Source organism: Microcebus murinus, chromosome X, assembly GCF_040939455.1.
Source record: "Microcebus murinus isolate Inina chromosome X, M.murinus_Inina_mat1.0, whole genome shotgun sequence".
Taxonomy (NCBI): domain Eukaryota; kingdom Metazoa; phylum Chordata; class Mammalia; order Primates; family Cheirogaleidae; genus Microcebus; species Microcebus murinus.
Genome location: NC_134136.1, coordinates 86,579,600 through 86,597,385, shown reverse-complemented (window position 1 = coordinate 86,597,385; position 17,786 = coordinate 86,579,600). Strand labels below are relative to the sequence as shown.

The 17,786-nt window shown below is 45.1% G+C and overlaps 1 protein-coding gene across 5 annotated transcripts in view; it reads right to left on the bottom strand.

Moving 5' to 3' along the window:
- CLCN4 (chloride voltage-gated channel 4) overlaps positions 1 to 17,786 on the bottom strand; it is a 79,355-nt gene that overhangs the window by 9,683 nt on the left and 51,886 nt on the right. For all 5 annotated transcript variants that reach the window (XM_075999158.1, XM_012784850.3, XM_012784849.3 and 2 more), the window contains 4 exons: positions 16,494 to 17,039; positions 14,046 to 14,232; positions 11,337 to 11,735; positions 4,928 to 5,144 (listed from right to left, as the gene is read on the bottom strand). In XM_075999158.1, the coding sequence (XP_075855273.1) occupies positions 4,928 to 5,144; positions 11,337 to 11,735; positions 14,046 to 14,232; positions 16,494 to 17,039 (1,349 nt within the window). The remainder of the gene's footprint in view (positions 1 to 4,927; positions 5,145 to 11,336; positions 11,736 to 14,045; positions 14,233 to 16,493; positions 17,040 to 17,786) is intronic.

Genomic DNA, 17,786 nt, shown 5'->3' with positions numbered 1-17,786 from the left:
ATCTAGCCTGGGCAACAGAGTGCGACTCTGTCTCAAAAAAACACAAAAATAGATAGCTAGCTAGATAGAGGATAGACAGAATAAAGATAGTGCCCTATATGCTATATAAAGTTCCACTCACCATCCAGAGGCTAAGAACCTGGTGACAGGAACGAAAGTGACTTCACTCTCAGAAAGTATCACAACAACATGAAGGGCAGGGGAACAGCAGAAGGACGTTTAAAGAAATGAGCATGTGCAAGTGTTGAGATTTCAACCGACCTTTCAAGTAAAAAAGGAATAATGATAAGGCCGGCAGCTTATACCTTTTAAATGCCACTAAGAAAGCCATGATCAGAAGAGAAATCAAAGCAGGTCTGAGCAGTTCTGTGCACACGGGCAGAGCGCCGCAAGGTGTGCTCGTCTCAGGCGGGGAAGGGCTCTGCTGCTGCCAATGAGCGGACAGTCCCTCAGCTTAAACCTCTCTTTCGCCCTCTGACATTTACTTTCCACCAGAAAGCCTAGCTCAGGATGTTCCCCTCTAGAGCGCCCGCCTTGGGTAACACCACTTAAATTGGATTACGTCCACGTTTCTTAGTAGATGACAAGCTCCTTGGCTTTTTTAAAAACATGTTTGGAACCTTCTCTAGTTCTCAGTCAAAATAGATGCTCCGTAAGATGTTGGTTAAACTCATGTCACTTTGAAAAAAATAAGACTTGTTAGTGTTTGCAAAGTGATGAGAACACTACTGAAACACACACACACACACCCCTCCCATATCTATAAAGCCTGGGTTTTGTTTCCTTATCTTCACCCTGGAGACAGTATCAAAAGATCAGGCATTTGCAGTTCTGAAAATCTGCTCCAAAAGCTCTGTGACTGTAATATCTAAAAGTTAAGTTGGTTACCCCGGCACTGGGGAAATATGAATTCAGGAGCTGCCTTGGGTTCATGCATAAATTGTGGCCTGGCCTGCAACAGTAATTATCGCAAAAGAAGAAAGCCGAACATCAACCCAGAAGGAGGCAACATCAAATCCAGCAGGCTTCGTTAGTGGCATGAAATGTCCTATTTGATTTAAATCAAATGTTTAAACCTCCAGCCCCTCTGGGTACCAGTTCAAGTGAATCCATTGAATTATAAACAGCCAGATCAATGACCAGGAACATAATTCAGATTCGAGCAACTGGGCTCTTCTGAGAAAGCTACTCAGCCCAGGCCCCTGCGGACCACCTAGCAGGACTTGGGGAAAATCTGACACCATTTCTCCGACTCACTTTTCCTTTCTAGAACCTTCATAGGGAAAATCTCACCCAAATTCACTCTTAGCCACTGGAGGCTTCCTAGACTCCAGCATTCTGGGGACAAAGAATTCTCTGGTTCCTGGTCTAGGTTTACGATTATCCTGGACCCCAGGCCCCGAGAAATCCTGCAGATGATCCAGGTCATCGGGACGAGCTCAGGCTCTAGGCCACCTCGAGTGGGAAAGGCACATGGCGAGAGAAGACATGAAAACAGCAAGTTGGCCAGAGACGCGCCTGCCCTGGCAAAAAGCCCAAGGAGATGAAAGGCCCCGCGAACGAGGCTCCCTTGCCAGCACTAACGTACCAGCATCTGTGTTTGTTTAAAAGATGCAGAGCGAGAAAGTGCGATTTTGCTTTCTCGAAGAACATTCAGAGCCAGTTTCAGCACCCAGATCTTCACAAGAAGATCTCATGGGGCTCTGTGAGGTGTGAGCGGGCGTTAAGGGCAGAATTTCCTGCCTGAACTGGAAATTCCAATGATAACTGACACTGGGTTGTTGTTTTAAAGGAAAGGAGAAACTGCTATACACATGAGATGGCACAGGCGATCACAGTGGTATTTACGGCAAGCACGGGAAACTCAAATGTATAAATCGACTTCAGTGGTTCCCAAAGTGGGGTCCCCAGACCAGCAGCAGCAGCATCACCTGGGAGCTTGTTAGAAATGCACGTTCTTGGGCCTCACCTCTGACCTCAGGAATCAGCAGCTCTGTGGTGGGCCCAGAAATCTGGATTTAACCTGGAGGTTTAATCCTTCGGGACATTTTGATGCATCCTCAAGTCTGAGAAGCGATTTGAGCGCCTTTAAAAGTCACCAGCAGAAATGACCTCTAGCCTCAAACACAAGGACTCATTTATTTGTTCCCTACTGGTTGCACCTCCAGTGTGCGAGATATTGCTCTGGCTGCAGTCAGAGCTAAGGAGGACACTGGTCCTGCCAGCCAGATACTCTCTGGGTAAATGTGCAAATATAGTGCCTTGCAGGCCTCATACCCCTGTGCTCATGTTACCAGGATAGCAAGGAGAAAGCTGAATGAACAGGATTGTTCATTTAGCTATACATGGACATCTAGTTTGGGGCCACTCAACTGCAGCACTAGTGACATTCTGGGCCTGATGTTTTATGATGGGGACTGTCCTATGCATGCAGGACGTTTAGCAGCATCCTGGCCTCTGCCAACTAGATGCCAGGAGCACCCACTCTCCAGTTATGACACATAAAATTGTCTCCAGACATTGCCCAATGTCTCTGGGAAGTGAAACCACCCTGATTGAAAACCACTGGTTTAGCCGGGCGCGGTGGCTCACGCCTGTAATCCTAGCTCTCTGGGAGGCTGAGGCGGGCGGATTGCTCGAGGTCAGGAGTTCGAAACCAGCCTGAGCAAGAGCGAGACCCTGTCTCTACTATAAATAGAACGAAATTAATTGGCCAACTAATATATATATAGAAAAAAATAACCGGGCATGGTGGCGCATGCCTGTAGTCCCAGCTACTTGGGAGACTGAGGCAGAAGGATTGCTTGAGCCCAGGAGTTTGAGGTTGCTGTGAGCTAGGCTGACACCATGGCACTTAAGCCTGGGCAACAAAGTGAGACTCTGTCTCAAAAAAAAAAAAAAAAAAAAAAAAAGAAAACCACTGGTTTAACTATAGTGTGCTGGCTGCTGGCTCTAGAAATGTGAACGATGTTAGATAGTTAAGCCTCTGGAGTCTATAAAGGCCTAAACTGTATGGGTTATCAATGTTCCCAAAACCCATTCCCCATCTCCTACCCCCAACACATAAAGAAAAACATGAGCAGATAACTCTAGGTTCCAGGGTACCCTGACTGAGCCAATACCCGAGCTTCTGAGGTTGTGGAACTTGGGACATGCCTCAGAGCCCAAAGAATGGCCTTCAGGGACCTGCACGCTGGTGCTGTCGTAGACCCTTGATCATTGCATTGCTGGTTTCTTAGTTTATGATAACACAAAGCATAAGGAATATAGTGGCAGTACAGACAATACCGTGGGGTCATCAAATCTCTCAGTTTTCGGCTGGGTGCGGTGGCTCATGCCTATAATCCTAATACTCTAGGAGGCCAAGGCGGGAGGATCACTTAAGTCAGGAGTTCAAGATCAGCCTGAGCAAGAGCAAGACCCTGTCTGTACTAAAAATAGAAAAAATTAGCTGGGTGTGCTGTGCATGCATGCGCCTGTAGTCGCAGCTACTCAGGAGGCTGAGGCAGGAGGATCACTTGAGCCCAGGAGTTTGAGGTTGCAGTGAGCTATGATGACACCACTGCACTCTAGCCGGGGCAACAGAGCGAGACTCTGCTTCAAAAGAAAAAAAGTCTCTCAGTTCTCCAATAGTGTTTGTTTAGAAAACATAAAGTTGTTTCAAAAAGATTGCTATATTAAGGAACATTATGAACTAAACATGAGTTTCACCTTTGCTTATGCATTTTATCCATAAGAAACTCTAGGTGAATGCAGAAAACTGCACCCAGGAGAACCCAGTGGCATTGGAATACACAAAATGGACACATGCACACCCCCAAACATCCACGAGCTCCCTCCGTTCACACGTGTGTGAGCAGCCACATCCGTCTACACCTGCAGTGACAACTTCCCCTCCGTTTTCAGATAACCCTCCTTCCAGCCCTTCCCCGTAACTCCCATACTGCAGCTCTGCTCATGCCCACTCCACAGCCAACCTTGGGCCTTTTCAAGATAAAGTGATATATTTATTGTTGTGTTCATGTATTTCTTTTTTTTTTTTTTTTTTTTTTTTTTTTTTGAGACAGAGTCTCGCTTTGTTGCCTAGGCTAGAGTGAGTGCCATGGCGTCAGCCTAGCTCACAGCAACCTCAAACTCCTGGGCTCAAGCGATCCTACTGCCTCAGCCTCCCAAGTAGCTGGGACTACAGGCATTCGCCACCATGCCCGGCTAATTTTTTTTATATATATTAGTTGGCCAATTAGTTTCTTTCTATTTATAGTAGAGACGGGGTCTCGCTCTTGCTCAGGCTGGTTTCGAACTCCCGACCTCGAGCAATCCACCCGCCTCAGCCTCCCAGAGAGCTAGGATTACAGGCGTGAGCCACCGCGCCCGGCTGTGTTCATGTATTTCTTAACCATTTAGCATGTGTAAAATGGCACTACCATTCTTATTAGGGTCCCATCTCTTTTTGAAATGTAACACTGAGGAAGTTTTTGAGTGTTGTGCACTTAATCCTATTTTTCCCAGAAGTCCTGTGGTTTGCATTGCTCATTTTTGTACAGTGCTGTGATTTTGAGGAATGCATGTAGCATGTTATAGGAAGACTGGCTGTATCTTCTCCCTGAGCCAAGTACCATCTGGATGGAGGAAAGAAATGCCAAGCCTTTCTCTGGCCCCCTTTTGACTCAAGTGTCCCGGCCCAGACAGCAGTCCAGCATGGAAGCCTCTCCCCTTTCCCAGGCTGCACCGCTGCCATGCTTTTGGTCCAAAGCTTCCTGTATATTCCTTCTCGACACATTCACCACAACTTACTGACATCATTTGTCAAGGATTGGTCCGCCCAGCAGACCTCAAGCTCCTCAAAGGCTAAGACCGTGTCTTCTTTGTCTTTTTCTCCCCAGAGTCGCCACAGGACACATTCTAGCCACACTGCCCAGCTACTCACCCGCTCCGCGTCACCAGGCACTGCCGGAGCCCCAGCTTCCGGAAGATGTCCACCACCGTCTCCATGGGGGTGTGGTCTGTCACCGTGAAAGGGCTGAGGTTCAGGATGCGCCGGAGCTTCAGGGGGTGCGGGCTGTTGGCCGGCAGCTCGGGGGGCTCCTCCGTGAAGTACATGATGGAATTGCTCACGATGCCCTCCTGCCTCTGTCTGGCGTTCTCTAGAACAGGGTGAGCAGGAACAATGAGCCACACAAAGTCCCTTGCTGAGCAACTCCCTCCCAACCCCCCACACAGCATCTAGAATCCCACAGAAGAGGGGTTCAGAGGACAAACCACACATTCTTAATGAGGGGCTTCAGCCGAACATCTGTGAAATTGGCATCTGTCTTCAGCTAATGCCGTGCAAGAGTCCCCCTGCTGTGGCAAGATCATGTGTTGCTAAGTCTTGCAAGATGGGCCTGAGCAAGATGGTCCTTTGGGGCCCCTCCCTGCTTCACCCGGACTCCAGAGCACCCAAGCAGCCCAGGGCCTCCTAACACTCTTTCACCTCATCACCTCATCACAGGCTGGAGTCTGACGTGACAAGAAACCCACTTAGCTGCTCAGTGACCCTAATCCATTGTTTTTCTTTTTACAAACTAACTTCTAACTGGCCCGAATGGTATTATGAATCCTGAGAGGAAGAAGAAACCAATACGACCAGCCCCGGCTCACAGCCCAGAAATGCAGCTTGATTCCGAATATGATCCTCGAGAGTGAAGAAACAACCCCAGAAAAGCTGCACCCCCACTCCCAGGATCTCCCGCCTTAAAAATGGGCCATTTTGTGGATGTCTCAAAGAAAGATAGTAAAACTGTTATGGTAGCAATTAGCCTATTTCTGTCTGTCGAAAAGGCCGTGTGAAAGAAAGCTGAAAAAAGTAGGGTAACAGGAACTCATTAGAAATACAGCTTAGCACAGTGCTAGAAACCCAGGCTATTTTAAGTCACACGTGAAATAAATCCATCGGTCTCAAGATATTTCTCCAAGGCGATTTTCCTTCTGTTGGAATTTTAATCTTTCTTTTGGTTCATGGGAAAAGGTTAGGAAAAATGTACAGCAAAGCTTGCCTTAAAATGGATCCTGGTTTCTATAATACATTTCTTGCCTTCTCAAAGACTACTATTCACCTATATCGTTCTTTCAAAAATAAAATTCTAACCGCCGCCTCTAAGGCCGTTAAGTGCAATAGAGTCCTCTAATGGAAAACTGGTGGCATTTGGGGTCAGGCTGAGTCTGAAAAAGGGTCTCTGTTTAAGAGAGGAACGGAGGGCCTGCTGGGCAAATGTGCACATTGTATGGGTCAGGTTAAATCCACTTACATCAAATGGGATATGATTCAACCACAAATACCAGACGACACTGATGCACATCATGTTTTCAAATGTGGATTCTGCATGATACACACTGTACACTTCTAAACCAAGATGGTTCTGTCCTTGAGCACTAAGGCAGGGAGGCAACAGTCAACACATACTTATTTGCTCATTTTCATAGACCGATTAATTCTCTTAAAGTCCCATGTAATAGGATTTCCATTCATTTCAACAATCAGATTGCATGTCAAGATGGGATCATCTCAAACTCTAATCAAGAACTGAACACATGGATTTGCTGAAACCCTTATAAAACCAAATACAACTTAGTAAACCATCAATCCACTTGCTAAATAAATAACAAGCTTGTACCGCCCCCCCCAACCTACTGGTTAGGTTAGCCCTGATTCTAACCACCACTAGCTCAATGAACTCTTGCTCACCAGTGCATTCCCACTGCCTGGACAATGCCTAGCACCCAACAGACACAAAACAGATATTTGCAAATACACACATGAATGAATGAATGAATGAGTAGGTCTACTAAATGTCAGCATATCTGGTTCTGTCTGCCATGTAGAACAGAGAGCCTATTTCACTTAGGCATTAGGACAGAAGGCCCCATGAGCTATTCACTGCCAAGCAAGAACCATAGCCATCAGCTGAGATTAGAGCTACAGATCTGAGTTGTTGCTCCTGGCAACTGCTGCTCTCTTCAGAGGGGCTCTGCTAGGCCACTTTAGAACTCTTACTGCAAAGACATACATTAAGGCTTTAAACTTTGGAAGTGGAGGTGCTATGTACAAGCCAAAAGCTGATGAATGGAAGATGAACCAGCAAGAAAGCTATTTGCAACTCTCTACTAGGGTGAACCATCTATTCCCAGTTTGGACCAGAAATCTTCATCAGTCACTAAAATGCCTGCAACAAAACTACTGCAGGTAAGTTCACAGAGGGCAGAGATAGTATACTGTCATCCCTGGGCTCCCAGCTCCTAGGATGGCACCAGTACATGGTAAATGCTGAAGAAATACTTGTTGTATGAAAGAATAAACCAAATAACTCCTCACCCATGGAATGAGCCAGTACTGTGAAAGAACAGACTCACAGACTGCAGGAACACTTGGAAGCCTGTGTTGGAAAAGAAACCAAAACAATACAGCCCCAAATCTACCTTTTTAAAAGACAAAAAGGAAATGCACTAAATATTAACCATGGCCTTCTATGTTGATGAGAATGTGGGTGCTTTTTTTATTTTTCCTTTTGCTTCTGATTTCCCCAATATTCTATGAGTGTGTATTACTTTTACTTTAAAAAAATGTAATAAACTTCACTTTTAAATGTTTTACAAGTAGTTAAACTGTTTTTAAAACTGTCTTTAATATAGGAGGTTTGTCATATATTCTACTATAACTGGTCTCCGTGGCCACAGCTGCTGAAAAATAATGTAGATTTTGTGAGCACCTGCTAAGGTTATTCAACTTGACATTTCACTTCCTAGCAGTCATACATTCATAATGCCAAATACAGAGATGATAATTAATAAAGTGTTGGTAAGAGGAATTTCACAAACTATGATAGGCCAAGACATTTTAAAAGATTGGAAATCATCACATATCCTATAAGCTACTGAGTAGCTTTAGAGCAATGGTTCTCAACTGGGAGCAATTCTGCCCCCACCCTTGGGGGGGCATTTGGCAATGTCTGGAGACATTTTGGTTGTCCCAGTAGGGAAGGGCAAGTGCTCCTGACATCTAGTGGGTGGGACAAAGGGATGCTGCTCAACACCCTATAGTGTACAGGACAGCCTCACCACAAAGAATGCTCCAGCCCAAAATGTTAACAGTGCTGAGGTTGAGAATTCCTACTTTAGAGTAATTGTGTCTTTATGGAGGTAATACTCCATTATCCTGTTAACTAAAAATGCTTCTGTAAGACAGATGTAGTAAACGAGAAAAGTTAAAATGGAAAGTTGGAAGCAATCATAATAGTGGTTAATACAAAGATAATATAATTAAAAAGTAAAGACTATATAGAAGAAAGAGCAGACTATTTTATGACAAGTTATTGTCTACTAAAGCATGGGGAAGTCCCTCTGCATATATATTTACATATATTTTAACATCCCCAGCAGAATAAAACAGATGACACCACTGTTCTCCATGACCTAGTCCAGTAATTAACAGCCCTCCCAGGCAGAAACTTCTTAGTCCCTAAATAGCTCATCTGACAGAACTGACACTTTTCTTCATGTTCAGTCTTGGTTGTAGATCCCTTTCTGCAAGTAAGCATCTTCCACATGCTGGAGAATCATTATTAAGTCATCCGCCAGACAAAAAACCACCTGTGAGTTCCCTTAACTCTTCCCTGAAACTCTAACTTGCCTTCCTTTAATCATCTCTGCAGCTCTCCACTGAGTCCTCTCTGAACCTCTACTGGCTTGACTGCAGAACTTAAAACAAGAGCCTGGGCCCTGCTGAGTACAGAAGGACCCTCACATTTGCAAAGAGCAAGGTAGGTGAACGCCCATTCACTGGGAACCAAGAACCCCACGTGCTATCTGTGATAGCTAAGAGGGCCGCACTGCCTAGGTGGGGCTCTTTAACGAAGACAATGGCTATGTTTTGACATTCCAGAGATGGATTGAAAATAAAACATTTTCAGCTTCATGTGAGCAGTTGCTGCAATTTTAAACATGATGTGTATGAAAAATCTTTATTTACCTCACTTACCATTCTTTTCTTATCCACACTATCTTGGCTCTATTTATAATCTTTGCTTCTAGTTCCCTTAAAAAGTGAAATTGGCATGGGATAGTTTCTAGCTAAATGCTGTCATTTTTCTATATTCATAAAATGGCATAAAATTCCTCACATGCAAGTCATGAATTTCTCCACCAGAGTACAAGGACCCTTCTATTTCCACAGACCAGGAAAACAGCTTTTTTGATTCCTCAGAGCAAAACACTCCTTGCCTTTCTACAAACCACATAAATAGCAGCTTCTATACTATTGTCGGTCTGATTGAAAGTATATGGGTATTATTTACACTGTGTGGTGCCTCTTCAGACATTCCAAACATAGCTTCTGGGAGAGTGCTCGGCTGGCAAGCTTCAATTTCTTCTCTAACCAGTTGATGACAATTACTGCTTCCCACTTGATTACAGTAATGGGTTTCAGCAAAATTAGTAAGCTCTTAGCAGGTGTGCCTGGAGCTATACAATAGATAATGGATTCTGTGACATTTATTCCTTTAGTTTTTAAATTTCAACCTTTGCTTAAAAGACTCTAGGGATTGAATAAATTTTTTAAAGGCTGCTGATTACACTATTTTAAAACAAACCTAACCCTACTTAAACAACTTAAAAAAACTCACTATTTATTAAGGCAATAATTACACCTAAAGGCACCTACCTGTTAAGCAACAGGCCCTACAATAAAAAGAAGTATCACTAAACACTTGAACACAAACTTGCTATGGTGTCTAAAATATTAAATCAATTTTGCTTTGGAGGAGGTAAAAATAAGTGTCAAGCTAAAATTGGAGAACATAGCTTATCTAAACTTATAAAGCCTTTGATCAAGATACTTTAAAGATATTTTGAAAGCTATTTAACATTGGCAAGAGGTTTTAGAAATTGAAGGAAGGTGCCTTAAAAATGAGAAACAAAGAGCAGGAAGAAGCAAGCAGTTGTCTGCTGAAGATGTGTTCATGTGGGGCATTCCACAATCAGACTGGGGAAGGTCCCACTGACAAGCTTCATGAATACTCTGGAAGATGGAATGTATAGCAAAATCATCACATGCATGCACGAGCCATGCCATAGGCCCTGGTCTGCCACTGGATGCTGGGATGTCGTGAGGATCGCGGAACAAGGATGCAGAGCGGGGTGGCATTTGCGTCTGCCATGTGCCAGAGGATGGGCTCTGCCAGTCCCTGCCCCTGCTGCATCTTGAGGTCCAGCGGGATCTCACCCCCTGAGGATCACTGCTCCTCCTTGCCTGGGGCTCTCGAGACTCACACCCAGGCCTCTGGCCCTCAGCCCCTCTGTCTTTGGAATCCTCCTACCTCCCGCTGCTACCCTTCAAGGCAGGGCAGCCATCCCTAGGCTGATGGGACCCGCAGGCTTGCTTCTCTGAGCCACCTGTCTTTAGGATCTCCCACCTGGGTAGCATTTCCTTCTCTCCTCCTGCAACTCAACAGCTGTCCCCATGCAGCTAGCTGTAGTTCAGACACAAGGAAGGAAGTCATCACCTGCTACTGACTTCTAGTGATGACTTCTCATTCACCCACACGGGCCTCTAACTGGCAGAATCAGACATGATGTCAGAAAGTGAAGCAAAAGACCTGCACGGTGGCAAGGGATTGTCTGGGCAGAGCCTGGCAATCTCGGCCAGTTGGTTAGTCTGCCTGAAAGTCTCTCTGAGATCGGCAACTCTGAGCCCAGGCAACTCCAGGGTCTCACACCGTCTCTCCCTTCTTAGCTTCGTATAATAATTCCCTAAATAGGCAGTGGCAGCAGCTCACTTCCTAGGTCAGGAGTCCCCAATCTACGGTGAGTTGTATAATTATTTCATTATATATTACAATGTAATAATAATAGAAATAACATGCACAATAAATGCAATGTGCCTGAACCATCCCAAAACCAACCCCTCCACCCTCAGTGTGTAGAAAAATTACCTTCCACGAAAATGGTCCCTGGTACCAAAAGGGTTGGGGACCACTGTCCTAGAGGGAGTGGGGCCCAGGCGGCTGCTTGCAAATATGCAGTCACTTTCCAGCCAACAATGTCTACTCCAAGACTTGGTTAAACCCTGTCCCTTGGTGTGACTTGGGGACTAGCGGCACCAGCACACATGGGGAGCTCGTGAGAAACGCAGGGTCTCAGGTCCCAGTCCAGGCCTGATCAACCAGAACCTGCACTTTAACCAGACCCGGCACAGATACATTAAAGCTTGATGTACATTCTCGTGAACCTCTTGGGTGATTTCAGGGGTACAAAGGCTGCCACTCGACTCTTAGGAAAGCCTGAGCACCCCACTCTTTACTCACTTATCGCAAGGATGAGCTCCCTCCTCTGCGCAAACCCGATGAGGCGCTCGGAGTCTCTGGAGACCACCACGGGGAAGCCGTTGTAGTCAGTCTCCTTGATGAGCGTCTCTACGTCCTCAACTGTCATGCTGTCCTGGGTGAGCACCGACAGCGGCGGCTCTCCCCGCCGGGGCCGCATGACGTCGGTGGCCAGCGTGCGGTGCGTGAACTCGTCCTTCACGTCGAGAAATGGGTACCCGTTTAAGTGGATGTGGGCCTCGTAGATACCTTCTTTCCCAAAGGCATCCGCCACCCACTTGCTGGTCACGGCCGCCGCCATCAGGGGCACAATGTACTCCAGACCACCCGTTAATTCAAACATGATGACCACCAATGACACCGTCATCCTGGTAACTCCACCTGCAAAGGAAGAGAGCAGTGGGATTCTGAAACACAACCCCCGCCCCTCAGGAGGGCAGGATTTAAGGACACTGACAGGCGGGCTGTAAATTCTCCTCACGTTGGTTCCAAGGAGATGTTCCCACATGCTGACCGAGCTGGGCCTCTGGAACTGTGGCCAGGCTCTGCTAAATGCGGCTTTGAGTGAGGGAGCTGTAAGTCGCATGTGACTGGGGGCTCTGCTCCAGTGAGGCACTTGGGCTGTCTATTCCCCCAGGCCACACGCCTTGCTTTTTGGCAAGTAGATCCTACGTGGGTTCTGCAGGCTTCTGAATAAGCAAGCATGGCGCTTTCCCAAAACCCTACACTCTGGAAAATTATAGTGATGCTTAGAACTATAGACAGGAGAGGGACCCACCTTTGTGTCCCTGAATGGGTGGAGAAGAGCCTTCTGCTAATCCATGTTCTTTATTTACAGACAGCCCCTGACTTACAACGGTTCAACCTACAATTTTTGGACTTTACGATGGTGCAAAAGCCATACACATTCAGTAGAAACCTTACTTCAAGCACCCATACAACCATTCTGGTTTTTACTTTCAGTACAGTATTTGACAGATGACATGAAATATTCAATACTGTAATATAAAATAGGCTTTGTGTTAGGTGATTGTGCCCAACTATAGGCTAATGTAAGTATTGCAAGCACATTTAAGGTAGGCTGGGCTAAGTTATGGTGTTTGGTAGGTTAGATGTATTCGATGCATTTTTTACTTTGTATATTTTCAACTTACAATGGATTTATCATGCTGTAACCCCACTGTAAGTCCAGGAGCACCTCTCTCTATATATATGTCATTAAATGTGAAATGTCCAATTGCAAATCAAAAGTTTAGTTTATTATATCTCAAACAACAAGAAGTACAATTAATCAAAGTATGTGCCTAAACTGTCAATACAATTTTGCCATCTTAACAGAAGCCTGGAGAGTGAGTGGTGATGAAATCATGAAAGGCATTCTCCACAGCTTGTTGAGAATTGAATATTTTTCCTTGCAAGAAGTGATCCAAAGCCTGGAAGAAGTGGTAGTCAGTTGGTGCAAGGTCTGGTGAATACGGTGGATGACAGAGACTTTTTAAGTCCAGCTTCTGTAGTTTGAGCAGCATTGTTTGCGTGACATGTGGTCGAGTATTGTCTTATGTGGTCGAGTATTGTCTTGCAAGAGGATTAGCCTGTCTCTATTGACCAATCTTGGCTGCTTAATCACAAGCATCCAATTGGTTGCAGGAGACATACACTGTAATCGACTGACCAGGTTTCATGAAGCTGTAGTGGATAACACCAGCGCTGGACCACCACACAGACATCATTAGCTTTTTTTGATGAATGTTCAGTTTTGGACTATGTTTCAGCACTTCCTCTTTATCCAGCCATTGTGCCAAATGCTTGTGATTGTCCATTTTTCATCATATGTAACACTATGGTGTAGGAATGGTTTGCCTTTATGTCATGGCAGCAAAGAAAGGCAAACTTCAAGACAATTTCTCTTGTGACGCTTGTTTAATTCATGAGGTACCCATCTATCCAGCTTCTTTACCTTGCTGATTTGTTTTAAATGATCCAATATTGCTGGAATAGTAATGTCAAACCTTGCTGCTAATTCACACGTAGGTTGAGATGGATTCGCTTCCACTACAGCTTTCAGCTCATCATTATCCACCTTGGTCTCAGGTCACCCACATGGCTCATTTTCAAGATTAAAATCACCTGAACAGAACTTCTCAAATGATCAACATACTGTGCATTCATTAGCCACATCCTTCCCAAACACTTCATTGATATTTTGGGCTGTCTGCACATCTTTAGTTCTAAGATGGAACTCATATTTAAAAATAACACAAATTTTTGACTTATTCATGGTTTCACAAAAATGGCTCTAAAAAAATTTTTTGAAAGATAATCACAAGCCAAACTGTGCATCTGAAATAATGAGGATGTACCTTCACAATAAAAACAAAATAAGAAGTGTCAAAGGGAAATGTCAGACATAACTGTCAAACTTGGTACTTAAGGAAATAGGACATTTCATACTTAATAATTACATATATTATATATAGAGAGAGAGAGAAAGAGAGAAAGACAGAGAGAAAAAACAGGCTATAAGCCTTGGTGTGTTAAGCCACTGAGATTTAGGGGTCTACTTGTTACAGCAGCAGTGCAACCTAGCCTATCCTGAGTAATGCAAATGTTCAAATTCAAGTTCCTTCTTCCCAGTCCTCTGAGCCAGATCAGCATCCCCCACCGCCTCCCTGGCCCCACCTGTGGTCATACCTAGGCAGGCTGCGGCTCCCACCATGGCATAGAGTCCTGGCGTGACACAGTCTGCCCCAGGTCTGCACCAGTTCCTGAAGATGATCCAGTCGTGGTGATGGTAAGCCAGCTGCTCCACGCCGATTCCCACCATCCTGCCCGCCATCGCTCCCACGGCCATGCTGGGGATGAAGAGGCCTGACGGGATCTTGAGGCACACAGAGAAAAGCAGTGTGAGGGACGGAGGCCAGGTTCCTGCTTCACAAGCCCCGGGAAGCACAGTCCCCCTCGACAAGCTTGCATTTTGCATCGGTCTTCAAAGGATGGGCACAACTCTGCAAAATAGGTCAGCTGGGAAAAGGTAGGACAAGTGATCTGACCTGCTTAGTCAGTTGTATATACTGCAAGTTGGAGAGAATGCAATTTTACAGTTTCATTCCCTCTCCTTCAAAAGCTGGCCCGTCTGCCTGCTGTGGATTAAAGAATGATAAGCCCCACTGCAAATCACATTCAAAGTGAGTATCTGTCACTTGAGACACCACTTTCTCTCTCCCCTTGCCGTGTCATTCAGACTGGCTTTTAAAATTAAATGTCAAGCCACAGCATGAAATGGAAAAGAAGGACCTGAGACTGCTCCCAGGTAAAATAAAGAAGCTGAATGTGTCACCGCAGCTGCCCTGGATCTTGCAGAAAGCTCTTCAAGGGCTCCCTGCCCTCTGTAGTAGGTGGGGGCGGAACACCTATCAGAGAGAGACGAGGGAGGCAATTCCCTCTTCCTAACAAAGTGCATTTCCCAAGAAATATTTTCAAGCCAGGGTAGGGGAAGCAAAGAAATAGACAATGCAAACTAAAAGATCTTGGTAGTAGCGTGTTTTCTACTTTGCTGAATGAAAATACATTTTTGTTTATCTAGTGACGATGCGTGTGCTGTAGAACACGCCCGAGGCCCTTGTTCACTGAAATTACCTGTGGCCACTGATGCTGAGCAGCTTCCCTTACCCCTGCCCACCTGGTCACCCATCTGAGGGTGGCAGTAGACCTTTAGCCTAATTCTAGTTAAATTTACATCCTCGCGTGTGATTTCTAGAGTTTAGAACATTCCTTAGGACATTGTTTCTTTCTGAGTTTCTCCTCATTCCACAGTCATTTAAACCCCTGTAACTCCAAAGTAGACTTTCCTCAGTAAGCACCAAAAGATGCTACTAGCATCTTCCTTGGACACAAGAATAAATCCCTCTGCTAGGAGATGATGGGTCAGAGACAGTGAACTGTTTCGTAAGTCCACACATCTTGTTCTTGAGGCACAAATTCAGGTTTGTGTTTGGCCACTACACACTCAGGTGCACCATTTCTTAGACTTTCTTAAAAGAGGAAATTAATAGAAATATCACACCAAAGTAACAGGAATGGAACACAACAGGGGGCTCTGGGGGTGGGCAATGTTCTGCTTCTGGTCCTGGGTGCTGGTTACACAAGCGTGTGTGTTTTGCTCAAATTCATTGAGCTGTACACATGTCTCCATGAATGATATACTCTAAAGTTTTTGGAAGTAATCAATACTAGCACTATTAATAATAGCCAAAAGGTAGAAATAACCCAAATGTCATCAAAGGATGAGTGGGTAAACAAAGTGGGAGACAGCCACAGAATGACATACTATTGAGTCATGAAAATGAAGTACTCACACATGCTACAATGTGGATGAACACTGAAAACATTGTGCTATGAATACAAGCAAGTCCCAAAAGGCCACACATTACATGATTCTATTTATGTGAAGTATCCAAAATGGGCAAATCCATAGAAACAGAGCAGATTAGTGGTTCTTAGGGGCTGGGGTTGGGGAGAAGGCAAGTGACTGCTCATGGGGAATGATCTCCTTTTTGGGGGGATGAGAAAGTTCTGACACTAGATAGAGGTACTGGCTACACAACATTATAATTGTAGGTAATGCCACTGAACTGTACACTTTAAAATGCTCAATTTTATGTTTTGTGAATTTTACCTCAACTTTTTTAAAAAAGCAAATAACTTAACGCCAGTTTCCATAAAAGAAAGCTCTTGAAGGGTAGGATTCTCTCTTGGATTCTAAATCCCTCAGACTTAGCACAGTGCCTAAGGTACAGGAGATGCTCAGCACACGTTACAGATCCAAACTGGGCCAAACCTGGGCTGTTTCCACCACCCGGCTTCACCCAGCCAGAAGGCAAACCTGTGGCTACGAAGTGGGGTTGATGCCAGCTCTGTCTCCCATGGGCTGTGGGTCTGATCAACCTCTATTTCATAAGCTTACTGTTTATTAAAAGAGTTGTTTCCTGTTAGCTAAAAGAATGCCAAGTGCCCAGCACATGAGAACATCCAAGAAAGGTCAGTTCTCCTTTTTTTCCCATCACAATTTTATTTTGGATAGTAGGTGCTGTGCCCAGAAGGACATGGGTCCCGACCCCATCTTCCTTCCCTTTCACTTACCTTCATGCCAAAGGTAAATATGGTAACAACGATTTTGAAGATCAGTGCCAAGGCCAGCTGCCACATGGCTGTGTAAACCCCAACTCCGGCTGGCCGGTCTGGAATGTCATCCACAGGCCGGGTCATGTTGGGGTCGTTGATGTAGTCACAGAGCTGGGAGGACTCAAGGGCCCCACAGTCATTGAACAGCTCGGAAATGAGCTCGCTGGTGCTCTGGCGCGTGTAGGGATTGGGGTAGGCGATGATGGCGGTAATGGCGGTCACCGCGATGACCTCCAGCACCGGGTACTTCCCCAGCCTGGTGGTCTTGCGCCTTCTGCACCAGGCAATGTTGCAGCGGATGAAGAGGGTTCCCCACAAGCCTCCGAAGACTCCAAGCAGGATGAAGGGGAAGAGTTCAGCCATGTACCAGGGCGTGTGATATTCCACGTAAAAGAGAACAAGGCGGCTATTCCCAAAGGGATTGATGGATCGCAGTGTAAAGGCCGCCACCAAGGCCGCAAAAAATGACCTCCATAAGGTCTTCAAGGGAAAGTAGTAACTGACCTGGGACAAACAAGTAGAAAATGAGAGGCTGGCCAGAAAAAGAGCTACTCGGAGCCCAGCCCCCTTGGGTCGGCAGCCACCTACTGGCACTTGGCATGAAAGACACATTGTGAGACCAAGAGTGGACACACCAACTCCTTCAGCCTGGGTTTAATATGACCAAGATGCACCAACAAAGATATTTAAAGGAATCTATGCCTAGAAGTAGAATAGATACTAATCAAGGTAGGTTTGAGCTATGCTTTTAAGAGGAATAAAAATATGTAATCATAATTCTGTTCATGGCACAGACTCTTCTAAAAGCAAATAAACCTCTGGATTTGATTCTACAGACAATAGAATAGATCAGGGGTTTCAAAACTCTGGCCCGCAGGTCAATTCCAGCCCAGCAAATGTATTTTTACAGCATGATGAGTTAAGAATGTTTCTTTTTACATTTTTAAATGGTTGGAAAAAATTCTTTTGACTTGATATATTCAAAAGAACCATAATACTTTGTAATATGTAAAAACTATATAAAATTCAAGTTTCAATGTCCATAAGGAAAGTTCTATGGGAACACAGGCCACACCCATTCACATACATGTTGTCCATGGCTGCTTTCATACTACAATGGTAGAGCTGAATGGTTGTAACAGAAATTGCGTGGCCCACAGGACCTAAAACATTTACTACCTGGCCCTTTAGAAAATGTTTGTCAACCCCTAGAATGATCCACCTGCATTACCAAAACCAAAAATGCTTAAT